The following is a 26,808-nucleotide window of genomic DNA, read 5'->3' on the forward strand; positions in this document are numbered from 1 at the left end:
TCTTCAGCGTGCGGCGCCTCTGCTTCAGCCTCAGCGCCTCGTCGCGCCCGCAGCCCCGCAGCTGCCGGTTTAGCTCCCGCACAGACATCGACACCAGCGCCGCGTCCGAAAACCGCTCGGCCAGCTGTAGACGGAGAGCGCAGAGAGCGGGTCAGCGCCGGGTCCGGCCCGGCCCCACACTTAGGTCGCGAGCGGGAGTACCCCGCCCTCGGGAAGGCTCCGCCCCGGGCCCCCACCTTTACCTGCTGTTCGCCCTTCCACAGAATCCACCCGGCAGTCCGGACCCCGCCCCAGATCCCAACAAGCCCCTCCTCCCCGAGGGACGCGCTCCCGCCCCTCGCTGCAGGCCCCGCCTCTCACGGTCCCACGGGCGACTCGCCCGGCTGAAACCCGCGCGGTCTCTGCGCCGCCCTTAGCATCCTGCTCCAGGCTCCCTGGATGTCCGGCGGACACACGCCCAGACAGACCCCACCCCGCCAATGCACCTTGCTCCCCTGTCCTAACGGCCGCAACCCTGTGACCCTCAAAGGATTTGGATTACATCCTAATGCGCTCAACACCTCCATCTGTGTCTATAATTAATAGGATGAGTTCCAATCCTTCCTGCGAAGGTTGGGGGCTGGGGAAGCACGATGCCTTCCTTGAAAAGGCCAACCTCATTCCCCGTGCCGCTATCTCAACTCCACTCCATTCTAAGCACAACCCCTTCCCTAGTTTCCATAGACAGAGTAATTTGAGTAATTTGCCTCCCCGTAATCAACGGCTCCCCTTTAATTCTCAACTCTCCCCTTTTGGTCTTCCTCTAACCTTCTCTTCTCCCTCTTCCTCCTGGTTTAGACTACTCATTTCTCTCCATTTGGGAAAAAGAGAAGGGGCAGAAAATAGTTTTTTTCCTCTGATTTCTTTCAAGGGCCTTTGTCTTCTCCTGCCCTCGGTCTTTTGCCCAATCCTTAACCCTCTCCAGGAAGTCTCTGTCCTCTCTTGGGTTGTCCTCCCTCACCCTGCCTCCCCTTAGACCAACTCACTGATCACTCACCTGGGCATGCTGGGCTCCTGTCTCTTCCGGGCTCCCTGGGTAGTAGCTGTGGGGACCCTCAATAGGGACTGGCCCTTGACCCTGCAGCAGCTCAACAGCCTCCTCAGGACTCAGGCCCAGTGCCTCCCCAGCCCCCAGCTGCTGCTGTAAGGTGGCCAGCCAGTACAGCTCCTCCAGGCCTGGCCGAGGGACCTCGGTGGCCCCCACCATGCCTGGATCACTGAAGGTGGGTGAAGGAGGCACTGAGCTGTAGGGTGTGGAGCCCAGTGAGGCTGTTGGAGGGCCAGATCGCCCCTCAGAGGGTTCTCGCTTTACCTCAAATTTCATCAAGTCAAAGTCATTGACGTATTCCATAGCCAGGGGGCTGGGAGGCAGTGCCATTCTGGGGCTGGATTGGGAGGGGTGCACCTGCAAAAAAAGAGGAAAGGTTGGGAGCACCTTGAGGCTGCCTGCCAGCCTCCTTATGAGAACCTCCTTCTTCCAAAGTCCAAGTGCCCTGGAGAGCCAGAGTTCTAGAAAGCAGGGGCAATGGTGCAACACTGTTCCCTAAATAGTCACCTCCAGACGGGGGCAACTTTTCAGGTGGCAGGGGCTCCGGCAACCAGCTTAAAGGCCTGCTTGAAGGAAAAGAAAGCACATAGTCTGGCCCCACGGCTGCCTCTGGAGCTGTGAAAAACAAGAGGAATATGGCAGTGCTCCCAACTCTAGTGCTGGGACAGACTGAGAGGCTCTGTCATCTCAAGAGACATCATTTCATTTCCAGGCAATCAAAAATTTTTGCTTAATTAACTGTGACAGAGTATGTGTCTATTTTAGTACAATGGGAAGGCATGTATGCCATGAATTTTAATATATAAGGATAACATGTTATATCTCTCTCTCAGAACACCTAAGCCAATTCCTTGCACATAGAAGATCCTCAGTGCACATCTGTTCTATGGATTAATCAATCAATTAATTCCTTTCATAGGAGTATGAGGCTTTCCAAGGAAAAAAGAAAGGTCCTAGAGTCAGTTCTAGAATGATCAGGACTGAGTGGTGACCATCTTTACCTCAAGCCAATCTCTCCAAAGGGAACCAACCATGATTGGTTTTCCTCCTTCTGTTCAGAACCTGCTATGCGGTATGAACTTGGACAGATGACCTTCCCCTTTCTGACCCCAGTTTCCCCTTCTGTTCAATAGAAGCAATTAGACTTTAACATTTTCCAAAGAATGTTCCAGGAAACGGCAAGTGTGAGAAATACCCAAGAAGTCGATGCTCAGATAATTTTGAGAAATGCTGCCTCCTATCCCCGTGTTTTGCAGATTCACAAAGCACAGCAACATATTAATCTAAGAAGTCCTTCGGTAAACCATCTGTTCAACCTCAACCCAGAGCGTCCCAAATTTGTCACCAAGGAGCTCTCCTCCCTGTTATCAAGCAGGGTGTGTGCTCACCTGAGGAACTTCAGACTAGATGACCTCAGGGATCCTTCTGCAGCTTGGAAGTCCCAAGCTCTAGCCCAGCTCCCAGTTCCAACAGCCCCACTGCCAGCCCCCTAAGGGGCAAGGCAGGGAGTGCTTTTCCCCAGGGCTTGGCATTTGGCTCCATCTTGATACCCCAAGCCTACGTAGCTCTTCCTCTAGACATATCAGACCCTCAGGCTCTGCCCAGAGAGGTGAGAGGAAGGACAAGTCTTTGTCTCTTCCTGTCCTAGGCAAGGGTTGTTGCCCTATCTACTCACCCCCTCACCCCTGAAAGGACAGAGGGGTAGGAACAAAGACACAGACTGAAGGAATGATCCTTGGCAGAGAGGAGATGGTGAAACAGTGAGAGAGGTGTCCAGAGAGAACTGAATAAAGAGATAAGTGAGGATACTTGTGAGGATAGTTATTTATCTTTCAGATGTGATAGCAGTAAGGGACATAAACCAGCCAGGGTGGGAGTGGGGCAGGGGACAGAAGTGTGAAGATTCTTTTTTTTTTTTAATGTTTTATTTATTTCTGAGAGAGAGAGAGAGAGAGAGAGAGACAGCATGAGCAGGGGAGGGTCAGAGAGAGAGGGTGACACAGAGGCTCCAGGCTCTGAGCTAGCTGTCAGCACAGAGCCCGACGCGGGGCTCAAACCCATGAACCGAGAGATCATGACCTGAGCCAAAGTCGGACGCCCAACTGACTGAGCCACCCAGGTGCCCCTAGATGTGTGAAGATTCTTGAAACTAGACAACAGAGAGCAGACAGCAGGTGACAGAGGAGAAGGCTGTAGGTGAAAGGCCAGGCACCCAGCTAGGCCCCAAATATACTCACTTGGGGGATGGTAAAGATGATATGGTCAGTGTCAGAGGCAGGCAGGCACAGTTTCCCCAGAGACTGGAGACCCCATTGAGCAGGGCCTGGTGCCTCTGTGCTCAGAACAAGGCGCTGTGGGCACTGAGCCCACAGGGCACTCTTAAAGGGCCAGCTCTCTGAGGTCATCTGTGGTCCTCAGGCCTGCAGCCAATGAGGTAAGGGGATCATCTGCATATCTCTTTGACCTGGGGGGTTGAGGGGGGAATGAGAAGAGGGAAGAGGATGAGTATGCTTGTTCTCAAGGAAGGAAAGAGGGCATCTTCCCAACAAAGTTCCTCACTGATGGTGCATCTCACAGGCACTCAGTTCCTGGTACAGAGAGCTGCATTGGCCTGGTCAGCCACCATCATTGAATACCACCCTCAGCCCACAGTGATTGAGAGCCTGGGACTGGAAAAGAGGCCCAGAGAAGCCCCCGACACGACACCCTCGCCCTTCAGTGCTCTACAGTGTCTTGGCAATGTTTGGGGGGATACAAGTGGTCTGAACCTACTCTCCCCAAGCCAGTTGGGTCTGTTTCCTGTTTTCAGGAATCTTCACATTTCTGACCTCCTGCCCCACTTCCACTGTGACTGGACACATACTCCTCACAGCTATCATATCAGAAGGACAGGCGACTGTCCCTGCGGTGAATCTCAGGGACTTGGCTACCCAATCCTCAGCCTCTCCCACTCTTGATGACCAGTCCCAGGACAGGCAGTCCAGCGGGAAGGAGCAGGAGAAGGGAGAGTGGGGCTCCCTGCTCCTTCCTTCCGGGCCACCTCGGGACACTGAAATCTAATCACCACCAATCCATCTGAGACACTTCTGTAACTGCCCTCACACACCCTCTGCTTCCCCTCGCCTTTTCCCTGCGTGTGTCTCCGTCCCCCTCTCTTCCTCTCTCACTCATCCTGGTTCCCAGATGGCTAGGGGGTGACCTACATTTCCAGCCTAATCCCCTAACACCTCTTAGAGCTCTCATCCCTGAGTAGAAGTTGGAACAGGGATACTCGGAATTAGCTAAGGAGGTTTTTAAACCTGTCTGAAGCTGTTTAAAACAAGGTGTGTAGAATAGAACTCTATTCCCTACCTGGTGAGTCTACCCAAATGTTCCCATGAGGTTCACAGAGGGCGTCTCTGTCCCAAGTCAGAGAGAGATCTGGGTGTGATCAGCCCTAAAGATCATCAGTTATAAAAATTAACCCGGTCCCAGCCTTAGGTGTTAGGTGAAAAGCTGATAGATTCAGATGGCCTAAGACAATGGTTCTCAAAGTGTGGGCCCCAACAGCAGCAGTACCTGGGAACTTACTAGAAATGCATATTCTCTGGCCTCACCTCAAACCTACTGAATCAGAAACTTTGGGATTGGGAACCCCCCCCCCCACCTGTGTTTTAATAAGCCTTTAGGCAACTTTGATGAACACTGAAGTTGGAGAACCACTGGTCTGCAGAATACCTCCAGTCAACTCAGCTCCCATGTGTGTGTGCCTGGTCTCTCCCATCATGCTCCGCACACGCATATAAGAAGCCCTAGATCAGATGACATCATTCTTCTTCCTGCATTTCGTGGAGCAGAGATGGCCATGGTTATTCAAGTCATAAGGTTTCTCAGTGTCATTGCCTGGATCCAGTTGTTTTTGCAGAAGAACCAGAGCCTAGGAACAAGGCCACTTCGTAGGAATGGGGATCATAGAGACCAGGGAATCCCGCACACATTTCCATGGAATGTAGCTTTGAGGCACATAGCCAGGAAAGAGACCCCAGAACTTCCTGTGTTGAAGAAGGAATAGGAAATGTTGAATGTAGCCCCTTGCTCATGCTTGGCCTGGCCAGACACTTGCCCCCGAGCAGCTGTCAGGTCTGTGCTGATCTTCTTGTTTACTGGATGGCTCAAAGGAAAGGGGGAGGGGGGGGGCATGGGCGGCGGGTGGCTAAGCTGCTAACGGGCTAAAAGAGTCAGACTAAACAAGCTCAGGCAAGCTGGGCCGCTCAGGGCTCAGACCAGGTGCCACCGACTAGGGAAAGGAGTCCGGGAAGTGAGGGCTGGGCCACAGAATACGAGCAAGGGCACAGAGAGGAGAGGCTGTGGCAGCCAGTGGAGACCCAAGAGGTAGTTAATGGGCCCCCTTGATGGGGGTGGAACCAGGGCCTGGGAGATGCATACTGAGATTGACTGGCTCCAGGACATCTGGGGACAGGGAAATGAGAGTGAAAAAGATGAAGGCAGGTGGACTTCAGAAATGACAGAACAGAGGAAGGGAGGCAAGAAGGCTTAGCTGAGGGTGCAGTAGGTGTAGACCTGGGATGAAGGGCAGAACAAGTCAGCGGCTCCCCAGAGATTTGTATTAAAGGAGCTGGAGGGATGTAGGCACATGGAAGAGGTGGGCAAAGGGCCATGACAAACTAAAAGAGAGAGAAAGTCTTCCAGAGAGGACCAAGAAAGAAGTAGGGGTAAAGAGAGGTAGTAGGCGGAAGAGACCAGAAGAACAAAGGAGGTAGAAGGAAGGGACCGTGGAAAGTAAGACTGGGGACAAAGAACTAGAAGCAGATACAGAGGAACAGACAGAGAGATGGTCAGGTCATAGAGGAAACACAGCTGCCAAAAGAGAAAAAAGGAGAAAGATATAAACAGAGGAATGTTGGACAACGGGGGAAGAAGACCAGGCAGATCAAGGGCCGGGAGAATTGGGATATAAAATGAGAGGGAGGAGAGGAGACAGAGTCAGTAATCCAGGGCGCCATCACTACCTCCTCCGTCCTGCACTCCCATATTTTGAGCCCATAAGACCCTGTAAGACCTAAAAGATCTGGCCTTTGGTGTCTAAATCTTCAGGAATGGATCCAAATCTTCAAACATCTTCCCGGTCTGCCTGGTGTGTTCATTCGACAAGTGTTTATTAAGCACCAGGCACTGTGCTAGGCTTTAGCGACACCTCGGTAAATTAGACTGATGCCAGCCCTGCCTTCATGGAGCACACAGACTGATGAAACAGAGAAACTTCATGTTTATTGCCCTTAGGCCCAGGCAAAAGTGGCCCCTGCCCTGAGCCCTGCGCTTTTGGAAGGCTCCATTCTGGTTCTCCTCTGGCTATGTCCCACCCCGTGGGGTGAGGAGTTCAGGTCTCCTCTGCCCACACCCAGTCCCTTTCTGGACCACACTCCAGATACCCAGGAATTCCCTGTCCAAAGGGCCCCTAGCCCACTTCTAGGCCCACATGGACCTCTCCCTGACTTTGGCATTTCCAGGAGTGGACCACACTACAGTACACACATCCCTAGACCCAAAACCCGGCCATGGGTGACTGTTTACAGGAAGTCGTGGACAGAATTGGGGTCTGTAGACAGGGAGGTCCACAGGTATGCACATGAGGCCCCTCACAGTACAAGACAGTGTCAGGGGTGGAAAGGGAAGTGGCCCCAAAGGCCAGTGGCCCATACCACCACATTCTGCTGTAGAATCCCCAGGACTCTAAATAAAATCCAAATCTGAATTCAATTTTGAACCAAATTCCAGGCCATCATGTACATATTTATCAAGGGGGAAGAATACAACATTTTTATTTAATAGTTTGTTAGCATGAGTTCTACATTTTAAATATTTAAACACAAGGTTTGTGACCCTCTATTTGTATTCTTGCCCCAGGCCCCACGTATGTTAGGGAGGAGCCTTTGTGGAAACAAACCATTATAACTGAGGTGAGTCCTATGAAGGAGAAGGGCAGGCACTATGAGATTGTGTTTCATGAAGACCTAATCTAATGAGGGGTGGCATTGTGGGGACTGCTTGCCTAAGGAAGACACACTAAACTGAGACCAGCCAGGTGAGTAAGAAGTGACCATGTCTGAGGGTGTGGAGAAGGTGGGGATTCCAAGCTGCAAGAACAATATATGCAAAGGCTCAGGCAGGAAGGAGACACGTGTACAAAACAAACAGACAAAAAGACCAATATAACCAGAGAGTAGAAGCCAAGAAAGTGAGAAGAACGGGGGTAGGTGAGGGTGGCAATGTCAGAAGGGGCCAGATCCAGCACAGCCTCGATTTTTTTCTAAGCCTTGGGTTTTATTCTAAGAACAGTGAGAAGTTACTAAAGAATTTGGGCAGGGCCATGACAGGATCAGATTGTGTTTGGGAAGATCACTTTGGGTCTAATGTAGAGGAAGGCAAAATGGAATCAGATTGGGATTAGGGGGCTAATGCAGTATCCAAGTTGAGTCTGGATACTCATTAAGCTGGAAACAAACTCTGAGATGGAAACTTGTATACAGGTGGTTTCATCGGGCAGGGCTTTTCAAAAGGAGTGAGAAAAGCAGGACTGGGCAGCAGGAAAAGTGGAAGTACACTGCAATTGAGGTCAGAGACCTCAGCCGATCCCATAGGAGCTGTGGAGCTCAGATGGGCCAAATTGAGGAAAGGGGACCACGCCTCTATACCCTTGCATCAACCAGTCACTGGATACACATTGCCCCAGGAATGGGGTATTGTGTTTGGTGAGACCGTTCCCTTCAGCAACAGGTGGGTCTCAGGAAGTATTCAGCTGTGAGCCGTTAACAGCCACCACTCCGAGGCTGGGACAATGAGAACCTGGATCCTGAAGCAGGGATCTAGGCAACACATCACGGCATCCACCACAGGAGCTCTGTAAGATCTCCACAGCCCGACCCAGGGGCCTTGGGAAGAAAATGCAGACCCGGGCAAGACTGGTCACACCCTGCCCCCTGGTGGTGTGCCTCCAACAGTGGGCCAGCTGGTAGACCTGGGAGGCTGGAAGGAAGGTCAGGGAATTGAAAAAAATGTAGCAAATAAGTGAATAAAGGGAATACAACAAAGAAATCCTCATGGGAGCCCCTAAAGTTAAGAAAGGACATAATGGGGGAGAAGTATTCAGAAACGTGAGATTTGTTTATTCTTCATTCAAACAGCATTTATTAGCTGCCTGTTATAGACTAAATTAGGATAAGATACAAACAAGACTAAAAATTGGGTCCTCGTTTCAAGGAGCTAACACTTAAGTGAGGATTATAGAGATACAAAAACAACTATAATAAAGTGTGATATGTTCAAAAATATAGGTATGTAGGGGCGCCTGGCTGGCTCAGTTGGTTAAGCGCCTGACTTCGGCTCAGGTCATGATCTCACGGTTCATGGGTTCGAGCCCCGCGTTGGGCTCTGTGCTGACAGCTAGCTCAGAGCCTGGAGCCTGCTTCAGATTCTGTGTCTCCCTCTCTCTCTGACCCTCCCCTGCTCATGCTGTGTCTCTCTCTCTCTCTCAGAAATAAATAAAACATTTAAAAAATTTTTTTAAAAACTAAAAAAAATTTTTTTTAATTTAAAAAACAAAAATATAGGTATGGATACAGTATAAAACCAACACAGATGAGATAGATGTTAATGCTAAGAATCAAACGGATTTCACATAGGAGGTTGTGTTAACTTAAATCTGCAGAACAGAAAAGGCTCACAGAAGTGCTCTGCAATTCGGTATAAGGAGAGACGGTGGCAGGAATAAGGTTGGATAAATAAGAGCCAGATGATAAAGGACATCAGTTGCCATGTTGTAGGGAGCCTTGAGGTATTTGAAGCCTGAGTGATATGATCTCATTGTCTTTTAATGATAAATCAAGGGGACAGTATAGGATTGGAGGAGGAAAAAATAACTTGGTAATTCAAGTCAGAAAGGTTTGGATTCAGATTTCGTTTCTCCTGCTGACCAGCTATATAACTTTGAGCAAACAACTTAACCTCTCTAAGCCTCAGTGTTCACATCTGTAAAACAGGATGGTTGTGAAACTGAACGAAATAATGCATGTAAAGCTGCTAGCACAGAGCCTGGCCTAGGGGCCACATGATAAACATTACCCCTCTCTCTCTTAACTCATCAAGGTGAATTTCTGTGCAGAGCTTGGAGGGTAGCTTGGTGGGAGGGAGAGGGAGTGGCATTTGGAGTGGTGGGAGTCCAAGAGTTGGGTTGGAAGATACCACCTGAAGCCAGGTGAGAGGTTAAGTCCTGAACTAAGGCAGTGGCCATGGGGACAGACACAGGTTTGAGAGCTAATTATGAAGTACAAATCCAAAGGTCCTAGTGTCTGACTGGCTATGGAAGAGAGGAAAGGAATAGCCTAGACTGATTCAGGTTCCTCTGGGACAGCTGCCTAGATGCTGGTGCTATTCACTGAGATAGGGAATCATGAGAGCAGGTGCGGGATTCTGGAAGAGACAATGACCTTCAACAGATCCATGCTGCCACCAGCATACACACCTATAGGCCCAAAGGGTTGTCAGAGAGGCAGCTGTTTGAAGTGGCATAGGTGTGGACAGAGTTTGGATGTAGGAAGTGGGGGAAAGAATCCCAAATACATGCATCTGAGGTTGAGTCCAGGCTAGAGCCTCGGTGGAAGAGAGAGAGAGCCAACAGCAAGCCCAAGGCTTGAGGCCAGCTCTCCTTGTCCCACTATGTTTTAGCACAACTCTGAGAAACCTGGGAACCAGGATAGTTTCTGTTGCAAATGGCAGAAATCCACTGAAAATTAGCTTGAGCCAGAGAAGAAATTCGTTGACTCCTATAATCAAAATCAGGAATCTGTAGCTCTCCATTCCTCTGCTCTGCTTCCTCTAGGCTGGCTTTCATTGAGGGCAGGTTCCTGCTTTGCAGTGCCAAGCTGATACCCCGCAGCTCCAAGCTTATCTCCCACCAGCTCAGCAACCCCAGCAGAAAGAGCTCATTTTGAAAATTTACAGAAAAAGCACCAGAGAGGGCCCTCATGCCCATCCCTGAACATTCCCAACTGCTGTGGCCAAAGTGAGGAAGATACAAAGTGGCCAAACTGAGAGCCTACCCACAGGAGACCTAGATGATCACATGGAGGAGGCAGTTCCCTAAAGGAACATCAGGGTGCTATTACCAGAAAGGGGGAGTCAATGCTGGGCAGGTGCCTACTAAAGGCATGTTGAGTCTGAGGTACTATGGCATTTGGGGTGGTACCCAATGGTCTCAAGTTGAAGAGAGATGTCTGGATGGAGACACAACTTGAGGAATTACCTGAGGACTTTATGGTGGTGGTTGGGTGGGACAGACCAGTTCTCCAGGGGAATGTGGAGAGAATAACCAGGGCAGGGGCCCAAAGAAGAGACTCCAGGGTAGAGAGACACCACCATTTCATAGGAAGGTAGAAGAGAACCCCTCCTCAGGGGGAACCCTCACCAGGAGGAGAAGAAACAGGGATTTAGGAGTTGGGGACCAGGGAAACCTTAGCTTTGGGGCCCTGGAAAACAGAAAAGCCTGGGTCTTAGAGTGTCCAGTCCCCAGGAGAAGGGAAAAGGCAATGCCCAACCCCCGGTTTCTGGGCTCCCAGCCTCCGTGGGCCCCCGCCCTGGCCTCGCCCCTCGTTCCTAGCTTGTTTGCCACCTCAGTGTCTCCCAGTCGCTATCTCTCGGGAGCAAGAGTCCTCAAAGTTACATCATGTGCAGGGGGCGAGGCGGAGCGGGGGGCGGAGCCTCACGGAGGCGGGGAGCCGAATAGGGGGCTCCTCTGTCCAATGGGAGAGATGGATGTGGGGGCTAGGATGCTGGGGGAGGGGAAGCGGCTGGTCGGGCCCCGGGGCCTGGTGCCCCGGGAGCGCGGCCGAATGGCAGCGCGTGCAGAGGGTCGCGCCTGCCCAGCTAGGTTCCGCCCCTGCGCCCGCCCGCCCGCCTGCCTCCTTTTTAAGCGCCTCCCGCCCAGCCTTCGCTCCCGCTCGCTTCGCAGCGCACACTCCTTCCCCGCCTTCCTTATCTCCCCGGCTCCGCTCGGTTCTCGTGGCCACCCCGCAGCCCCCGCCCAGGTGCCATGGCCGCTGTGTACCGCCCCGGCCTGCGGTGAGTGAGCCCCTAGCCCGGGGCCGACCCGCACCTTCCGCCGCGCTCGCCCCCTCGGGGCTGCCAATGGCGCTCTCCCGCCCGTCAGCCTCCGCCGGCTTTTCAGCCGAGGAGGAAGCGGGCGGGGGGCGAGTGTGTCTCCATCCCCAGCCTCTCCGGCCGGCGTCTCGCGGGAGATCTGGGGCGGCCTGCGCCGCTCCGAGTCTCTCCGCTTCCGTCCCCTCCTCCCCCTCCCTGTTTTGCTGATCTCTGACCGCGCCGTCTTGATCTGCCACTCAGAACTTCCTCCCCCTCCTCGCTCGCCCCCGCAGAGCCCTGTCTCCTCGTCCCTTCCTTTTCTTTAAGATGTAACTCTTGCGCCCCAGTTGCGATTAGAAGCGCAGTAGGGCCCTGGGGTCAAGGGTGCATGAACCACCGGGGGATTGAGCTCAGAGCTCCCCAAAGAAGGCAGAAGGTAAACCTCTATTTCCCGACCTCCCGCGAACTGGCCCCTGGAGGGAAGCCAGGCGCAGCCAAGGGACCTGCGGCCAGGGGAAAGAGCGAAACGAGGTGGAGGAGGGGGACAAGTTGCCTTCAATTCTAATAGGTTGGCTTCGTCCTCTGTACGGGACAGGAGTCATCTGTCCCGGACGGAGCCCCTAGGCCCTGCTCCCTTTTCACAGCTTCCTGTCGTTCCTCCCTTCTCCCCAGCATGTGTCCCAAAGTCTGCGCTGACCCCCAGTCTCTCCCACAGCTGGTTCCTCTCGGCCAGCCCTTGTGGGTGGTCTCTGGTGAAGAGGAAAAGGAGAGGGTCCCACTGGCCGAGAGTCTGGGAGGATCATCAGAAACTTCCTGAGCCAGGCCCCCTGCAGGGAGAGGGCCTGCCTTTCAAATCAATGGCCAGGAAAAATTGTCCAGGTCCCAGGAGTCCTCTTCCTCTGCCCCTGAGGCCACACTGGGTTTAAATCCTGTCAGTCCGTGTCCACTTTAGCCAGGCTCCAGCTCCCATATCCATAGTCTGAGCTTTCTCCCTTGCCCAGGCTTACAGCCTCTGAGTTTAACTGAGCTTTCTGCAGTCTGTTGTTCCCGCCTACCACTGACACCCAAAACTCCCTAGGCATTCGACCTCTAAGGGAAGGGACAGGGCATGCAGTCCGATGTGTGGAGCAGTTTCTGGTGGGCGAGGCCCTGGCATCGAGGAGGGCAACTTCCCTCTTTTGGCCTTTGCTCTCTCTAGGTCACTCCACCCTGGGTCCAGACCAATCAGAACAGACCCTGCTTCTCCCTCTCCCAGGGGTGTGAAGGGACAGACAACAGGGACCCTGCCCTCCTGGGAATGGGCATGATCCCCAGCCACTGACATTCCCCAACAGTCAGCCTTCCACCCAGCTCAAAGATACCTACCCAATGGCAAGATCTTATGCAACCCTTATTGGCCCAGGTGGGTAGCCCTAGCTCTGATGCCTGGAACCCCAATACCCATTTACCTACTCTCTGTGCAAGAGCCCTAATCTGGAAACCTGGGAATGTACCATCTCAAAGAGTGGGTCCTTTGCTGAGGCTTTCCCAGTCTTACAGCAAACACACCAGAAGATAATAGTAAAAGCAGCTGGTTTTTTAACTTCTAAAAACTATACTTGAGATGGAAAGAACAGGGATGAGGACTTTAACTACCAGACCCATGAAGCTGTCACCTGGGCATGGTTTATTGACACTGGGTCATAGGGCACCTCCTCATTGCCAACATTGATCGGACATAGTCAAACATGGGCATGGGCTAAGCATGCAGTAACCTCCATATGCCTACATATACCCTCCCCACCACCAGGCATGTGCCTTTATGCTCCTTTGGCAATACCTATCCTTTGCTGACCAGGAGACACCCTCACTGAGACTCGTGGAGGCCACAAGATACATCCCACACACTTACTCTGACCTGTTCTTCAAGGTGCCTGCACCAAGACCTTTTTTAGCATGCTCCGTAGCAGCCCAAGCTTTCTGTCCCCTTGCCTTGCCCATCTTCCATGAGAACACTGTAGCCAATGACCTCTCTGTCTCTTGTTGTAGGCTTCGCCGGCCTGGGCTGAGCCCCTGGGGCTGGTCATCATGGCGCGGTCTCCAGACCCTGCGAGTACTCAGTGGCGATCTGGGCCAGCTGCCTGCTGGGGTTCGAGACTTTGTGGAGCGTAGTGCCCGCCTGTGCCAGCCTGAGGGCATCCACATCTGTGATGGCACCGAGGCTGAGAACACTGCCACACTGGCCCTGCTGGAAAAGCAGGGACTCATCCGAAAGCTCCCCAAGTACAGCAACTGGTAAGCCCTGAGCCCCATGACCCATGAGATGGGAACAGCTGATTGGACTGAGGCCACTTTGGGTTTACCAAGACAAACATCAAATTTAACTAGACCATCCCAATGGAATGACCAAGAATGGGAGCTCTGGGGGAAATGGAATCAGGCATTAGTGGGATTGGTCTGTATTTTTTATGTTAAGTAAAGAAGCTAATACAAATAAAAACCTTTGGGTTTTTTTCCCCTCTCTCCCAGATTCAGAGAGTTTTTGCCAAGGGCAGAGGCCTTTAGAAGGCTGGGCCAAAGGAACTACCCCTTAGATGGGACAAAATCTGGAGTGAGCAACCGAGGTGCAAATGGATGGGCAAAAATGAGACCCACAGAAGACTTAGAGTCAAAGTTGGACTTGAAAGATTGGGTCTGGGGATGAGGGAGATCAGCTGGCCACATCTTCCTGATAATCCCTTCTCCCCCAGCTGGCTGGCTCGCACAGACCCCAAGGATGTGGCACGAGTCGAGAGCAAGACGGTGATTGTAACTCCTTCTCAACGGGACACAGTGCCCCTCCCGGCTGGTGGGGCCCGTGGGCAGCTAGGCAACTGGATGTCCCCAGCTGAGTTCCAGCAAGCTGTGGATGAGAGGTTTCCAGGCTGCATGCAGGGTAACTGGGGCAGGGACACTGACGCAGGGGCACTGAAGGTATTAACAGGTTAGAACCCTTCATCCAGGTGGCATTTTTCCTCTACAGGCCGAACCATGTACGTGCTTCCGTTTAGCATGGGTCCCGTGGGTTCCCCACTGTCCCGAATTGGAGTGCAGCTCACTGACTCCGCCTACGTGGTGGCAAGCATGCGCATCATGACCCGGCTGGGGACACCTGTGCTTCAGGCGCTGGGAGATGGCAACTTTGTCAAGTGTCTGCACTCTGTGGGCCAGCCCCTGAAGGGGCAAGGTGAGTGCCTGCCCTGCCTAGGGGAGGACACAGACACCTGCTTGCACTCAGAGGGAACCCTAAATCCTACCCATCCTAATTACTGAAACACTTCATTCCCAAAATCTAAAGCAGCAGTCTGGGCTGGGGCAGTGCTGTGTTGGCAGAGCAATTCACACAAGATTGAGAAAAGTCACTTATCCATGTCCCATTCCAGAAAAGGGATGTAGGAGCTGATGGATACGGGGGGGTGGGGGGAGGTTGCTACTCAGTGGCACCACAGCTCCTAAGTGTCTCTCCTGCCAATCCCAATACCCTCTAGTTCCTAAAGCCGCAGTTCCTCATGACCCTACCAGAAGCCAGCCCCATGACCCCATGACCCCACTGTCCACAGGGGAGCCGGTGAGCCATTGGCCATGCAACCCAGAGAAAACCTTGATTGGCCACGTGCCTGACCAGCGGGAGATCGTCTCTTTCGGCAGTGGCTATGGCGGCAACTCCTTACTGGGCAAGAAGTGCTTTGCCCTTCGCATCGCCTCTCGGCTGGCCCGGGATGAGGGTTGGCTGGCGGAGCACATGCTGGTGAGGGCCTGGTGAGGACCTAGGCAGCTACGGGAGCAGGGCAGGGGTGGGGCCTGGCTGGTCAGCCTCAGCCTCACCTCCCCACTGCCCGGTGCCAGGCTGGTGGGCAGGGACTCTGCCCAAATGACCAAAGCTTTGGCTCCAGGCTGCTGAACACTGGGGGGCTGAACATTCAACTGGCCACCACACCAGCCATGTGGCAAGGTGGTGCACCTGTTTAGGGAATAAACATTTGTCCTCCCTGTTAACCCCTAGCTGTCCTTTCTGTGAAGACCATAACTGACCTCCTTCTTGTTCCCTCTCTCGTCGACATGCAGATCCTGGGTATTACCAACCCCGCGGGGAAGAAGCGCTACGTGGCAGCCGCCTTTCCCAGTGCCTGCGGCAAGACTAACCTGGCCATGATGCGGCCGGCACTGCCAGGCTGGAAAGTAGAGTGTGTGGGGGATGACATCGCCTGGATGAGGTTTGACAGTGATGGTGAGAGACCCTTGGATCATACTCTCAGCCACCCTAGAGACAGAAAGGCTTTCCCCCTAAGACCTGGGGGCCAGCTCAGGGCAAAGGAGAACGGAATAGGACCTTCCGTGGACGCACCTCTCAGCTATTCCTGGCTGATCCTTCCTTTCTTTCACTTCTCCTCCTGACAGGTCGACTCCGGGCCATCAACCCTGAGAATGGCTTCTTCGGTGTGGCCCCTGGCACCTCTGCCACCACCAACCCCAATGCCATGGCCACAATCCAGAGTAACACTCTTTTCACCAATGTGGCTGAGACCAGTGATGGTGGAGTGTACTGGGAGGGCATTGACCAGCCTCTTCCACCTGGTGTCACCGTGACCTCCTGGCTGGGAAAACCCTGGAAACCTGGTATGTGTGGTGGGGGAGTCGTGATACAGCCCCCAGGGCTCTGTACCTTGATGATGTAAAAGCCTTCTCTACAACCTGCGGCTGTCTAGGGCCTCTGGGAGGCACAGGAAATTATATATTCCCAGTACCTCACCCCAGGCGAGATCTCAGGTCAAGTCCCATCTCCAAGTATTGGCTTTGGGACCTGACTAAGCTGCTTACCCTCATGAACTTCAGTTGCCCCATCTGCTAAATGGAGGTAGTTACCCAAGTACCTATCTTGTAAGGCTGTTGGAGGGTTAAGTTAAATAATGCATGCAGGGGTGCCTGGGTGGCTCTGTTGGTTAAGCGTCTGTCTCTTGATTTTGGCTCAGGTCATGATCTCATAGATCGTGAGTTTGAGCCGCTGCTTGGATTCTCTCTCTTCCCTCTCTCTCTGCCCCTTCCACCCCCCTCAAAAATAAATAAACTTTAACAAATAATAATGCATACAAAGTGTTCAGCATAGTGCCGAATACTAGCAAATTTTCAATAAAAATAAACTGGAGCTTTTTGTTTTAAGTTTATTTATTTTGAGAGAGAGAGAGAGAGAACAAGTAGAGAAGCACTGAAGCACAGAGCCCAAAGCAGGGCTCAAACTCACGAACCCTGAGATCATGACCTGAGCTGAAATCAAGAGTCAGAAACGTAACTGACTGAGCCACCCAGGTTCTCCTGAAATGTTTTTTAAAAAGGAAAGGGAAGCACTGTTTTGAAAATTTATACACAAGGACTCAGGCTCAAAGCACAGTCCATAAAGTTTGACCCATTAGGAGGGGAGGAAGCCTGCCCCTCCCCCTACCACTTGGCTCCCACCATCCCCTGTATAATATTGTCTAAAGGTCAGTGTTGTTATCCTCACCCTTCTTGGTCCCTCTAACACGCACATCCAAATCCTTCCAGGCGAAATCAGACCAGCTCTTTAGCCTCTTCTAAAAGCTAGTCTCTTAACCCTGTCATTGTCCCTGGCTGGCGCCTAGCAGCCCTGCCCCTCCCCCAACCCTGCACTCTGGACCTTCTGCAGTTAGAGAGCCCAGAGACCTAGGGATGTGAGCAAAGAAGGGCATGCTGGGGAGAGTGGCCTTGTGGTCGCTGAAGCCTACATTCACGTCTTTCAGGCTGGCCAAGTGTTCTCCGTCCTTATCTAATCACCCCTTGTTTTCTCCACCACCATCATTAAGCCCTCCTTGGCCTCCCCACCCAACCGAAAAGCCCAAGAAACTTCCATACTTCCCTGTAGGCTAGTTCCCCAACCCTTTCATCATCTCTAGATTGACGAGTATAACTAGGGCATGTCGTGCCCAGCTGCAGTTCCCAGAATAATACCCTGTGCCAGGGTCCTGAATTGGGGGCTGATGGAAGTGCAGGAAGCTCTTATGTACAAGTGGAAGCAGGAGCTGGGCGGGGAAGGTGGGGGGAAGAGATGGCCTGGCTCTAGAACTCCCTTGCCCCCTCCCCCCAGGTCTGACCAGAAACTTCCAGCAGAGAAGCTACTGTGTCCATTCAGCACCCCCATGGTGGTGCTTTATACATATGCCACTGACTTGGTCCCATTCCCTCTCCAGGGGTCAAATGTCCTGTGCTCCTCGGTTTCGCCTGCCCAGGTTATATCTGAGTTCTTCAAGCCTTGTTGTTCCCTCTGGGTCTAAGGAGACCCAGGGAAATCACTAGAGTTCTGCTAGCTTCAAAATCAATTCCTGTTTACATTTTGATAGCTCAGAAGACCCCCGTCTTCCTCTATTTGCTGATGGAAAGGCAATTGTCTGAAGTACTCATCGACGGCCTCAATTTTTGCTTTAGGTTTGAATGTTTGTTTAAATAATAATCCCATAAAGAAATCATTTCTGGGAGACATTTTCTGTGAAAACCTTACGCCACGATCTAAGCCCATTCTCTTGAGCACTGGCCAATGCCAAGTATGGGCAGCATGGCATAGACAGTAGTGTCCTGCTAAACCCCACCCCCTTGCCCACCCTTTCTCACATAGCACAGCTAGTAGCACCATTGTGGATAAAGAACCTGATCTTTTGGGGAAGATGTCCTGGCTCCCTTCTCCCTGCTCCTCACCACACGAGGTTGCAGGGAGTTGATGACACAAATAGAAATTGTGCAAGAGTGGGGGCGCCTGGGTGGCTTAGTCAGTTAAGCGTCCGACTTTCACTTAGGTCATGATCTCGCGGTTCATGGGTTCAAGCCCCGCGTCGGGCTCTGTGCTGACTGCCAGCTCAGAGCCTGGAGCCTGTTTCAGTCTGTGATTCCCTCTCTCTCTGACCCTCCCCTGCTCACGCTGTCTCTCTCTCTCTCTCTCTCCTAGAAATAAATAAAACATTTAAAAAAAAAAAAAGAAATTGTGCAAGAGTGCATGCAAATATATATGTGTGTGCTGGGGGTGGACAGGCCCTCGGAACCAATAGTATTGGTATTTCCCCTGCCAGGAGACAAGGAGCCCTGTGCGCATCCCAACTCTCGCTTTTGTGCCCCGGCTCGCCAGTGCCCCATCATGGACCCAGCCTGGGAGGCCCCTGAGGGTGTCCCCATTGATGCTATCATCTTTGGAGGCCGCAGACCCAAAGGTAAGCATTTGTGTGGACCCCATGCCTTCTCGGTAAAAGGTCTGGCTCTGTCTCAGGGCCTGCCTCCCTCTNGGCGCCCCCCGCCTTAAATCTCAGCCTAGATTGCTAACTGTAGATCTCTGTCTCCAGAGCTGTCCCCTGGAGAATGCAAAATACGGGGAGGCCTGGGGTTTAGAAAGCAGAGATAGCAGGAGAGAGAGACCAGGGGATAAGATCCCCAGGAGGGATGGGGTGAGGGCCCAAAGGCAAAGGCTGCCTGTGACCCTGCTCACTGGTGTTCCAGGAGTACCTCTCGTATATGAGGCCTTCAACTGGCGCCACGGGGTGTTTGTGGGCAGTGCCATGCGCTCTGAGTCCACTGCTGCGGCTGAACACAAAGGTCAGTGCCATCCCCATACACCCACGTTGCTGCTTCTCTGCCTTCCTGAGCCAGATCTTCCTCCCTTCCTCCTGCCTGCCCTTTCCGCGGGTCTCTTCTCCCAGTCCCTTCCCTTCACCCTCCTCTGAGGATCTTCTGGAGCCACTGACATTTCCCAGCTCCCTCTAGCTGGATGCAGGATGCCCTTCTCTTCTTCAGTGAGGAGGAAGATCCCTTACCCCTCCTGCTCCCCTCCCCAGGCAAGGTCATCATGCACGACCCATTTGCCATGCGGCCCTTTTTCGGCTACAACTTTGGGCGCTACCTAGAACACTGGCTGAGCATGGAGGAGCGCAAGGGGGCCCAGCTACCCCGCATCTTCCATGTCAACTGGTTCCGGCGCGACGAGGCGGGCCGCTTCCTATGGCCAGGCTTTGGAGAGAACGCTCGGGTGCTAGACTGGATCTGCCGGCGGCTAGAGGGGGAGGCCAGTGCCCGAGAGACGCCCATCGGGCTGGTGCCAAAGGAAGGTGCCTTGGATCTCAGCGGCCTGGGAGCCATAGATACCACGCAGCTATTCTCGCTCCCCAAGGACTTCTGGGAACAGGAGGTACGTGACATTCGGAGCTACCTGACAGAGCAAGTCAATGAGGATCTGCCAAAGGAGGTGTTGGCTGAACTGGAGGCCCTGGAGAGACGTGTGCGCAGAATGTGACCTGAGGCTCCAGGCTAGCAGGAGAACACAGCACCCCCATCCTGTCCCAGCCCCCGTCTAGGGACAGGAGAGCCACCAAGCTTGCAGAAAATATGAGCAGTTGGATAGAACTAACATCTGACTGCCGTGAGACCAGGCCACAGGCCTTCTCCTACATGCTAATAATAAGAGATGCTCATTTATTTTACACAACTTTTGTGCTGTTTTTATTCCCGCCTGTCTTCACAGGCTTCTCTCTAACACCAGTTTCACAGCCTTCTTCTTGCAGCTCTCCAAGCAGCCAGTGCCTGGTGTAGCCCAGTGACATCCAGAACCTCTCTTACAGGCAACGCTCGCTACCAGTGGGCCATATAAATGGGAATTTCTGGGAGAAGGCGCATCTACTATGTGTCCCCAGTTCTGAAAAAGATGGGGGGGGCCTCTACCATCTACTCAGTATAGCCTCCAGGCCTAAAATTCCTGACCCCCCACTCGGAGACCAGAAGGCTCTATAATCCCATCCCCAGTGAAGCAGTTCCACTGTCAGTTGTCAAACCTGTTCTTCCTCCTGCTTGACTTGACATTGGAACGCCAAAAGCATTCGTGAAAGCTCGTGCAACACTTTGATGGTACCTTCTATGTGTCAAGTACGTTCTGAGCACGTTACAAAACAACCCTTTGAAGCAAGTACCATATTACAGATGAAGAAACAAAGGCATACAGAGGTCAAGTGATTGCCCAAGCTCCCACAGTAAACAGTAGAACCAAGGATAAACAATAACCGCATAGACATCTCTCAGAGCAGCATAGACTGCAGAACTATAAGGACTTTAGATGTCCCCTAGTCCATGCTTCTCAGACTTAAAATGCATATGAATCACCGGGGATCTTGAGAAAATGCTCATTGAGCAGATCCGGAGCGGCCAGGGGATTCTGTTTTTCCTACAAGCTCCCAATTGATGTTGATGCTGCTGGTCCGGGGACCATAGTTTAAGTAGCAAGGCCTTGGCCTAAATCCCCAGGAATCAGCTTTATAGGAAAACCACAAAGGGGGCATTGGCTGAGGAATAATTTCACCGCTGATGTGCATCGGGCTGAGTGCATATATAAACTGAGATTAGTAAGAAGGAAGTCCATCCCCAGAAAAGGAGACTAACCTCCAACAAATAAAATGGAACTCCTGGGAATTGCCGCAAAAGAAAACAGTGGTGGACAAAAATATATGGTCAAATCCTGTTTCATGAATGGCATGTGATACCTGAGAATATGACCATAGGTGGCAAAACACAAATGTCAGGCACACGGTAGCGTCAGGTGCCTCTGGATTTCTTCATCCGGAAAACCAGGATGTGCCTGCACCTCAGTGTTGTTAGAAGATTAAAGGAGCCAGCGCTCAGAGCTGTTCCTGGCAGGGAGTAACCACCGACTGTATGTTAGCTGCCCTTACCTTTCCACTCTCCGTTGATCAGAGTATGCCCGGAAAGCCTGTATCATATATTGCTGACTCTACAGTTGAAGAGGAAAGTGAACAATGTAAATACAATTTAGAGGAGAAAGAAAACAGGTTTGGAAATAAGTCCCTCCAGGAACGAGGCAGGGAACTGGGGTTCCAGAGCCCTCCTGGTATCTAAATGCCCAGTGATTTAAAGATACTAGCCTTAAAAATGATTTTGACGATTAGAATAAAATTAGGCTGTAGGCCCTGCAGAGAAATAATAAAATGTGGTTAACACACTTTTAATTTTTTTGTTGTTGTTTGAGAGAGGGAGAGATGGGCAGAGAGAAAGGGAGAGAGAATCCCCAGCCAGCTCCACACTAAGACCAGAGACTGACACAGGGCTTGAACCCACGAACTGTGAGATTGTGACCTGAGCCAAAATCAAGAGCTTGACACTTAACCAGCTGAGCCACTAAGGTATCCCTAACACATTTTCATCAACCTTTTTATTTTACTTTATTTTTATTTTTTAAAGTTTTTTAAATTTATTTAAATAATGTCTGCAACTACCATGGGGCTTGACACAATCCCAAGATCTTCTGACTGAGCCAGCCAGCATCCCTAATCTTTTATTTTACATTAAGACATAGATATAGAAAATCATGAAAAACAAAGGTATAGCTTAATAAACTAATGGAAAGTGAACACCTTTAAACCATCACCCAGAGAAAACAACAGAACTTTGCAGACACCCAAAGCCCCACCACCCACTGGCCAGGTTCTTCATCTTCATCGTAGCCCCTCCTTGCTGGCATAGATGGATACTGTGATGCATGATAATTATGCCCTTTAAATTTATTTTAAAAGAAATTTTTAATGTTTATTTATTTTGGAGAGAGAGAATGAGAGACAGAGCATGAGCAGGGGAGGGGCAGAGAGGGAGAGAGAGGCATATACAGAATCTGAAGCAGGCTCCAGGCTCTGAGCTAGCTGTCAGTACAGAGCCCGACACGGGGCTCGAACCCACGAGCAGCGAGATCATGACCTGAGCCGAAGTCAGACGTTTAACCGACTGAGCCACCCAGGCGTCCCTTTTAAGTTTATTTTTATAGTTTTATCACCCAGGTGTGGATCTCTAAACATTATGGTTCAGCTTTGCCCATTTTTTTTTTTTAATGTTTTATTTATTTCTAGGAGAGAGAGAGAGAGACAGCGTGAGCAGGGGAGGGTCAGAGAGAGAGGGAGTCACAGACTGAAACAGGCTCCAGGCTCTGAACTGGCAGTCAGCACAGAGCCTGACGCGGGGCTCGAACCCACGAACCCCGAGATCACGACCTAAGCGAAAGTCGGACGCTTAACCGACTAAGCCACCGAGGCGCCCCCAGCTTTGCCCATTTTTAAGAATTCCAAATGCCTTTTAAGTGTCAATCTATAGGTTCCCCCTCCATTCCTTTCTTTTCCCTCAATTTAATCACTGAAGCATCCAGACCTAGATGCTTAATGCCTAGATTCATTAATTTACTAGGGATTTCAAAACAGCCATATTCAAACTGTCATAATCATTGGAACAGTTTTACAAAAGGACACTTCCTTTATATTCTATTTCATTACCTCAAGGTACAGTTTATGGAGAAGCAGCGAGATAACGGATTCTTTTCCTTACTTTACCATCTTCAATATGATTTAAGGGGTGCCTGGGTGGCTCAGTTGGTTACGTGTCCGACAACTCAGGTCATGATCTTGCGGTCCGTGGGGCTCTGTGCTGGCAGCTAGCTCAGAGCCTGGAGCCTGCTTCAGATTCTGTGTCTCCCTCTCTTTCTGACCCTCCCCTGCTCACGTTCTCTCTCTCTCTCACTCTCTCTCAGAAATAAAGAAAACATTAAAAAATTTTTTAATATGATTTAATTTCCTATCATCCTGCAAAAGGGCAAACATTTAGTTACTTACACACACACATACACCATTATGAACTCATGGATTTAAACACACTTAATGTTTATGAAGTTACCCTTTTAATGCTCAAATTGTTCCATCTCTGGCCATGAGAACTTGACTCCTGAGTCCCCTTTTTTTTTTTAAGTTTGTTTATTGTTGAGAGAGAGCAAGTGGGGGATGGGCAGAGAGAAGAGTCCAATGGGGGGGAGGGGCTCAAATCCACGAACTGTGACATCATGACCTGAGCCAATATCAAGAGTTGGACACTCAACCGACCAAGCCACTGAGTCCTTTTGACATAACTGATAGTGTTTGCTGGCTTCTTGTTATCTGGTAAGATAAGCTGTTGCATGTGTGTCTTGTACATTTTCTGCCCCAGACCTGGAATCAGCCGTTTCTTCAATCTCTGGTTGCTTTTCACGGGAAATGGTATTTTAAGATCTGAGTGGTAGGAGTGTACTTTACTACTATTAGATTGGTCATTTTGGACCTTTTCAATGGATATGGTAAGATAAAACACTTCGTGAGTTCATACTGATAGCTCCTATTCAAATTCCAGGCTAAAGAGTTTTTAGCTTCTTCTGTATCACACCTGTACCTCCTCTCTGCCACACAAAAATTTCTGATTCTCAAGGTCACAGGACATGAGAGTATTAGAAATCCCACAATTACTCAATTACTTTTTGGTCAACAGAATTTTTTTAATTAATTTATTTAATTCATCTCTGAGAGAGAGAGAGAGAGAGAGTGAGCAGGGGAGGGGCAGAGAGAGGTAGACACAGAATCCAAAGCAGGCTCCAGGCTCTGAGCTAGCTGTCAACACAGAGCCCGATGTGGGGCTTGAACCCACGAACTGTGAGATCATGACCTGAGCAGAGATCGGACGCTTTACCAACTGAGCCACCCAGGTGCCCCTGGTCAACAGAATTTAAATCCTAAGTAAATTAGCATACTTGCCCCTTTCCTTCTACACAGAGCGCTACAAGAAGATAATGTAATGAGTTGCTTCGGAAGACAACTTTCCCTTGTGTAGCCCAGACCTGTACACGTGTCCCAGGAACTCTGTGCAAGGCTGCAAGGTGGGTGGGGTGAGGGACCGGGAGGACAGGGTTAGCCAGGAAAGAAAAATCGGCTTCCCTTCTCTTCGCTCTAGCCCAGCCCGCCCTCTAGCGGGGATGCTAATGAGCAGGAAATAGTGCAAGGCAGGTCACAAAGAAACTCAATTAGCTGATATTTACTTAGCAATCACTAGAATGGGTCCTAAAATGGGTGCTAAAGGTAGAAAAGCTCTTTGTGGCGTTAAGTGGCTTCAAGTGTAGCTGGGAAAAGCAGAAGCTGCCCAATGAAAAGCACTTTACAAAATGTCACCAAGCAACACACCAAATTTCAAAATCACGAGAGGGAAGGCCAATAGTCTCTCAAAATGACTTAAAAGAAATGGCATTATTTCTTTCAGTGGAACACACAGTATTTCCTAAGACATTGTTGCCCATATACATTTAAAAAGGATTATAAGGGACACCTTGGGTGGCTCAGTTAGTTGAGACTCTTTGATTTTGGTTCAGGTCATGATCCCAGAGTCATAGGGGTAGAGCTTTGAGCCCAGCTTGTGCTGAGCGTGGAGCCTGCCTAAGATTCTCCCTCTGCCCCTCTCCCCCGCTCATACGCTCACTCTCTCTAAAATAAAAAATAAAAGTATTGTAAGTCACAAGTGACAATAATGTTCAAAAGCTTAATCTTTTACATACAAAAATTAATCAGTGGGGGCGCCTGGGTAGCTCAGTTGGTTAGCGTCCGACTCTTCGTTTTGGTTCAGGTCATGATCTCACTGTGAACTCCAGCCCTGGGACAGGCCCTGTGCTGACAGCAAGAAGTTAGCTTGAGATGCTCTTTTTTGGTCTCCCTCTCTCTCTGCCCCTCCCCCACTCATGGTGTGTGTGTGTCTCTCTCTCTCTCTCTCCAAATAAACTTTTAAAAATTAATCAACGGATCCAAAGATAAAATCCTACATTCTTTAGTATTTTAACTTAATTTTTTAAAGATTTATTTATTTAACTTATTTATGTAATCTCTCCACCCAATGTGGGGTTTGAACTCACAACCCCAAGATCAAGAGTCGCATGCTCTTCTGAGACAGCCATGTGCCTCTGACTTAATGTTAAGACTCAGTTCGGTCATAGGGGCGCCTGGGTGGCTTAGTCGGTTAAGCGTCCGACTTTCGCTCAGGTCATGATCTCGCGGCTCGTGGGTTCGAGCCCCGCGTCGGGCCCTGTGCTGACTGCCAGCTCGAAGCCTGGAGCCTGGTTCAGTCTGTGACTCCCTCTCTCTCTGACCCTCCCCTGCTCACGCTGTCTCTCTCTCTCTCCTAGAAATAAATAAAACATTAAAAAAAAAAAGACTCAGTTTGGTCATAGAATCTCAGATTTTTTTTTTTAATTTTATTTATTTCTAAGAGAGAGAGAGAGAGAGCGTGAGCAGGGTAGGGTCAGCGAGAGAGGGAGATACAGACTCTGAAATAGGCTCCAGGCTCCGAGCTGGCAGTCAGCACAGGGCCCGACGCGGGGCTCGAACCCACGAACCGTGAGATCATGACCTAAGCAAAAGTCAGACGCTCAACCGACTAAGCCACCCAAGCACCCCTCTCAGATTTATTTTTAATGTTTATTTATTTTTGAGAGAGAAAGAAAGCACAGGGGAAGGGCAAAGAGAAAAGGAGACAGACAGTGCAGGGTTCTGCACTGACAACAGAGCCTGACGAAGGGCTCAAACTCCAGAGCCAGGAGATCATGACCTGAGCTGAAGTCAGCCACTTAAGAAACGGAGCCACCCATGGGACGCCTGGGTGGCTTAGTCGGTTAAGAGTCCGACTTTCGCTTAGGTTATGATCTCGCGGTTCGTCGGTTCGAGCCCCGCGTCGGGCTCTGTGCTGACTGCCAGTTCAGAGCCTGGAGCCTGTTTCAGTCTGTGACTCCCTCTCTCTCTGACCCTCCCCTGCTCATGCTGTCTCTCTCTCTCTCTCCTAGAAATAAATAAAACATTTAAAAAAAAAAGAAAGAAAGAAACGGAGCCACCCAGGCACCCTCAGATTTTTTTTTAATATTTAACATGACTTTTAATGCTTTGTTCAGTAACGTACAAATTTAATTTTTTTTAATGTTTCTTTTTGAGAGAGACAGAGCACCCCACATTGTTANGTGTCACCTTGGCTCAAGTCATGATCTTGGGGTCCATGGGTTTGAGCGTGAGTCGGGGTCTGGGCTGAGAGTTCAGAGCCTGGAGCCTGCTTCAGATTCTTTGTCTCCCTCTCTCTCTGCCCCTCCCCCCTCTAAAAAAAAACATTAAAAAAAAAAAAACTGGGGCACCTGGGTGGCTCAGTCGCAAAGTCGCTGACTTTGGCTCAATGTCTCAACCATGATCTCATGGTTGGTGGGTTCGAGCCCCACATCAGAATCTCCCTGTTACCAGCCTGTCAGCACAGAGCCCATTTTTGGATCCTCTGTCCTCTCTCTGCCCCTCTCCCACTTGCACTCTTCCAAAATGAATATTAAAAAAATTTTTTGACAATGTAACTTGCACAATTTCCCATGACAATAAAAAAAAGAAGACTACAATATCATTTTAATGACTATCTGCTATTTCTGTGTCTACCATATGGAGCATAATTTGCTTAACCAATATACTCCCATATTGTAGTTTATTTGGCCTGTTTTGTTTCCAGTGTTTTACTATTATCACTAGTTGCTGTGTTGAACATATCTTTTTTTTTTCATTATTTTATTTTTGAGAGAGAGCAAGCAAGCAGAGGAGGAGCAGAGAGAGAGGGAGAGAATCCCAAGCAGTGTCCACATCAGCATAGAGCTCAAAATGGGGGGCCGAAATCAAGAATTTGGACTCGTTTTTTTTTTTTAATTTTTTTAAAATGTTTTATTTATTTCTAGG

General features: G+C 50.6%; 2 protein-coding genes across 3 annotated transcripts in view; one reads left to right on the plus strand and one right to left on the minus strand.

Moving 5' to 3' along the window:
- The window catches only part of NRL (neural retina leucine zipper), a 1,631-nt gene extending 214 nt beyond the window's left edge, over nucleotides 1-1,417 (minus strand). The window contains 2 exon segments of the mRNA XM_077770243.1: nucleotides 1-124; nucleotides 1,037-1,417. The exon segment at nucleotides 1-124 is cut by the window's left edge and continues 77 nt beyond it. Of these exon segments, the coding sequence (XP_077626369.1) occupies nucleotides 1-124; nucleotides 1,037-1,417 (505 nt within the window).
- A 9,739-nt stretch (nucleotides 1,418-11,156) lies between these two features.
- On the plus strand, nucleotides 11,157-19,709 carry PCK2 (phosphoenolpyruvate carboxykinase 2, mitochondrial). 2 transcript variants are annotated; one of them, XM_077770429.1, is made up of 10 exons: nucleotides 11,157-11,200; nucleotides 13,247-13,492; nucleotides 13,948-14,132; nucleotides 14,220-14,423; nucleotides 14,797-14,984; nucleotides 15,302-15,464; nucleotides 15,635-15,853; nucleotides 18,307-18,444; nucleotides 18,728-18,823; nucleotides 19,063-19,709. In XM_077770429.1, exons 1-10 carry the CDS (start codon nucleotides 11,172-11,174, stop codon nucleotides 19,515-19,517), a joined length of 1,923 nt encoding a protein of 640 aa, XP_077626555.1. In that variant the 5' UTR covers nucleotides 11,157-11,171; the 3' UTR covers nucleotides 19,518-19,709. The 2 variants fall into 2 exon arrangements, with proteins under 2 accessions (XP_077626555.1, XP_077626556.1); XM_077770430.1 differs by lacking the exon at nucleotides 11,157-11,200 and adding an exon at nucleotides 12,539-12,620.
- The last annotated feature ends 7,099 nt before the right edge of the window (nucleotides 19,710-26,808 follow it).

This window comes from Crocuta crocuta, unplaced genomic scaffold, assembly GCF_008692635.1.
Source record: "Crocuta crocuta isolate KB4526 unplaced genomic scaffold, BGI_CrCroc_1.0 scaffold175, whole genome shotgun sequence".
Taxonomy (NCBI): Eukaryota; Metazoa; Chordata; class Mammalia; order Carnivora; family Hyaenidae; genus Crocuta; species Crocuta crocuta.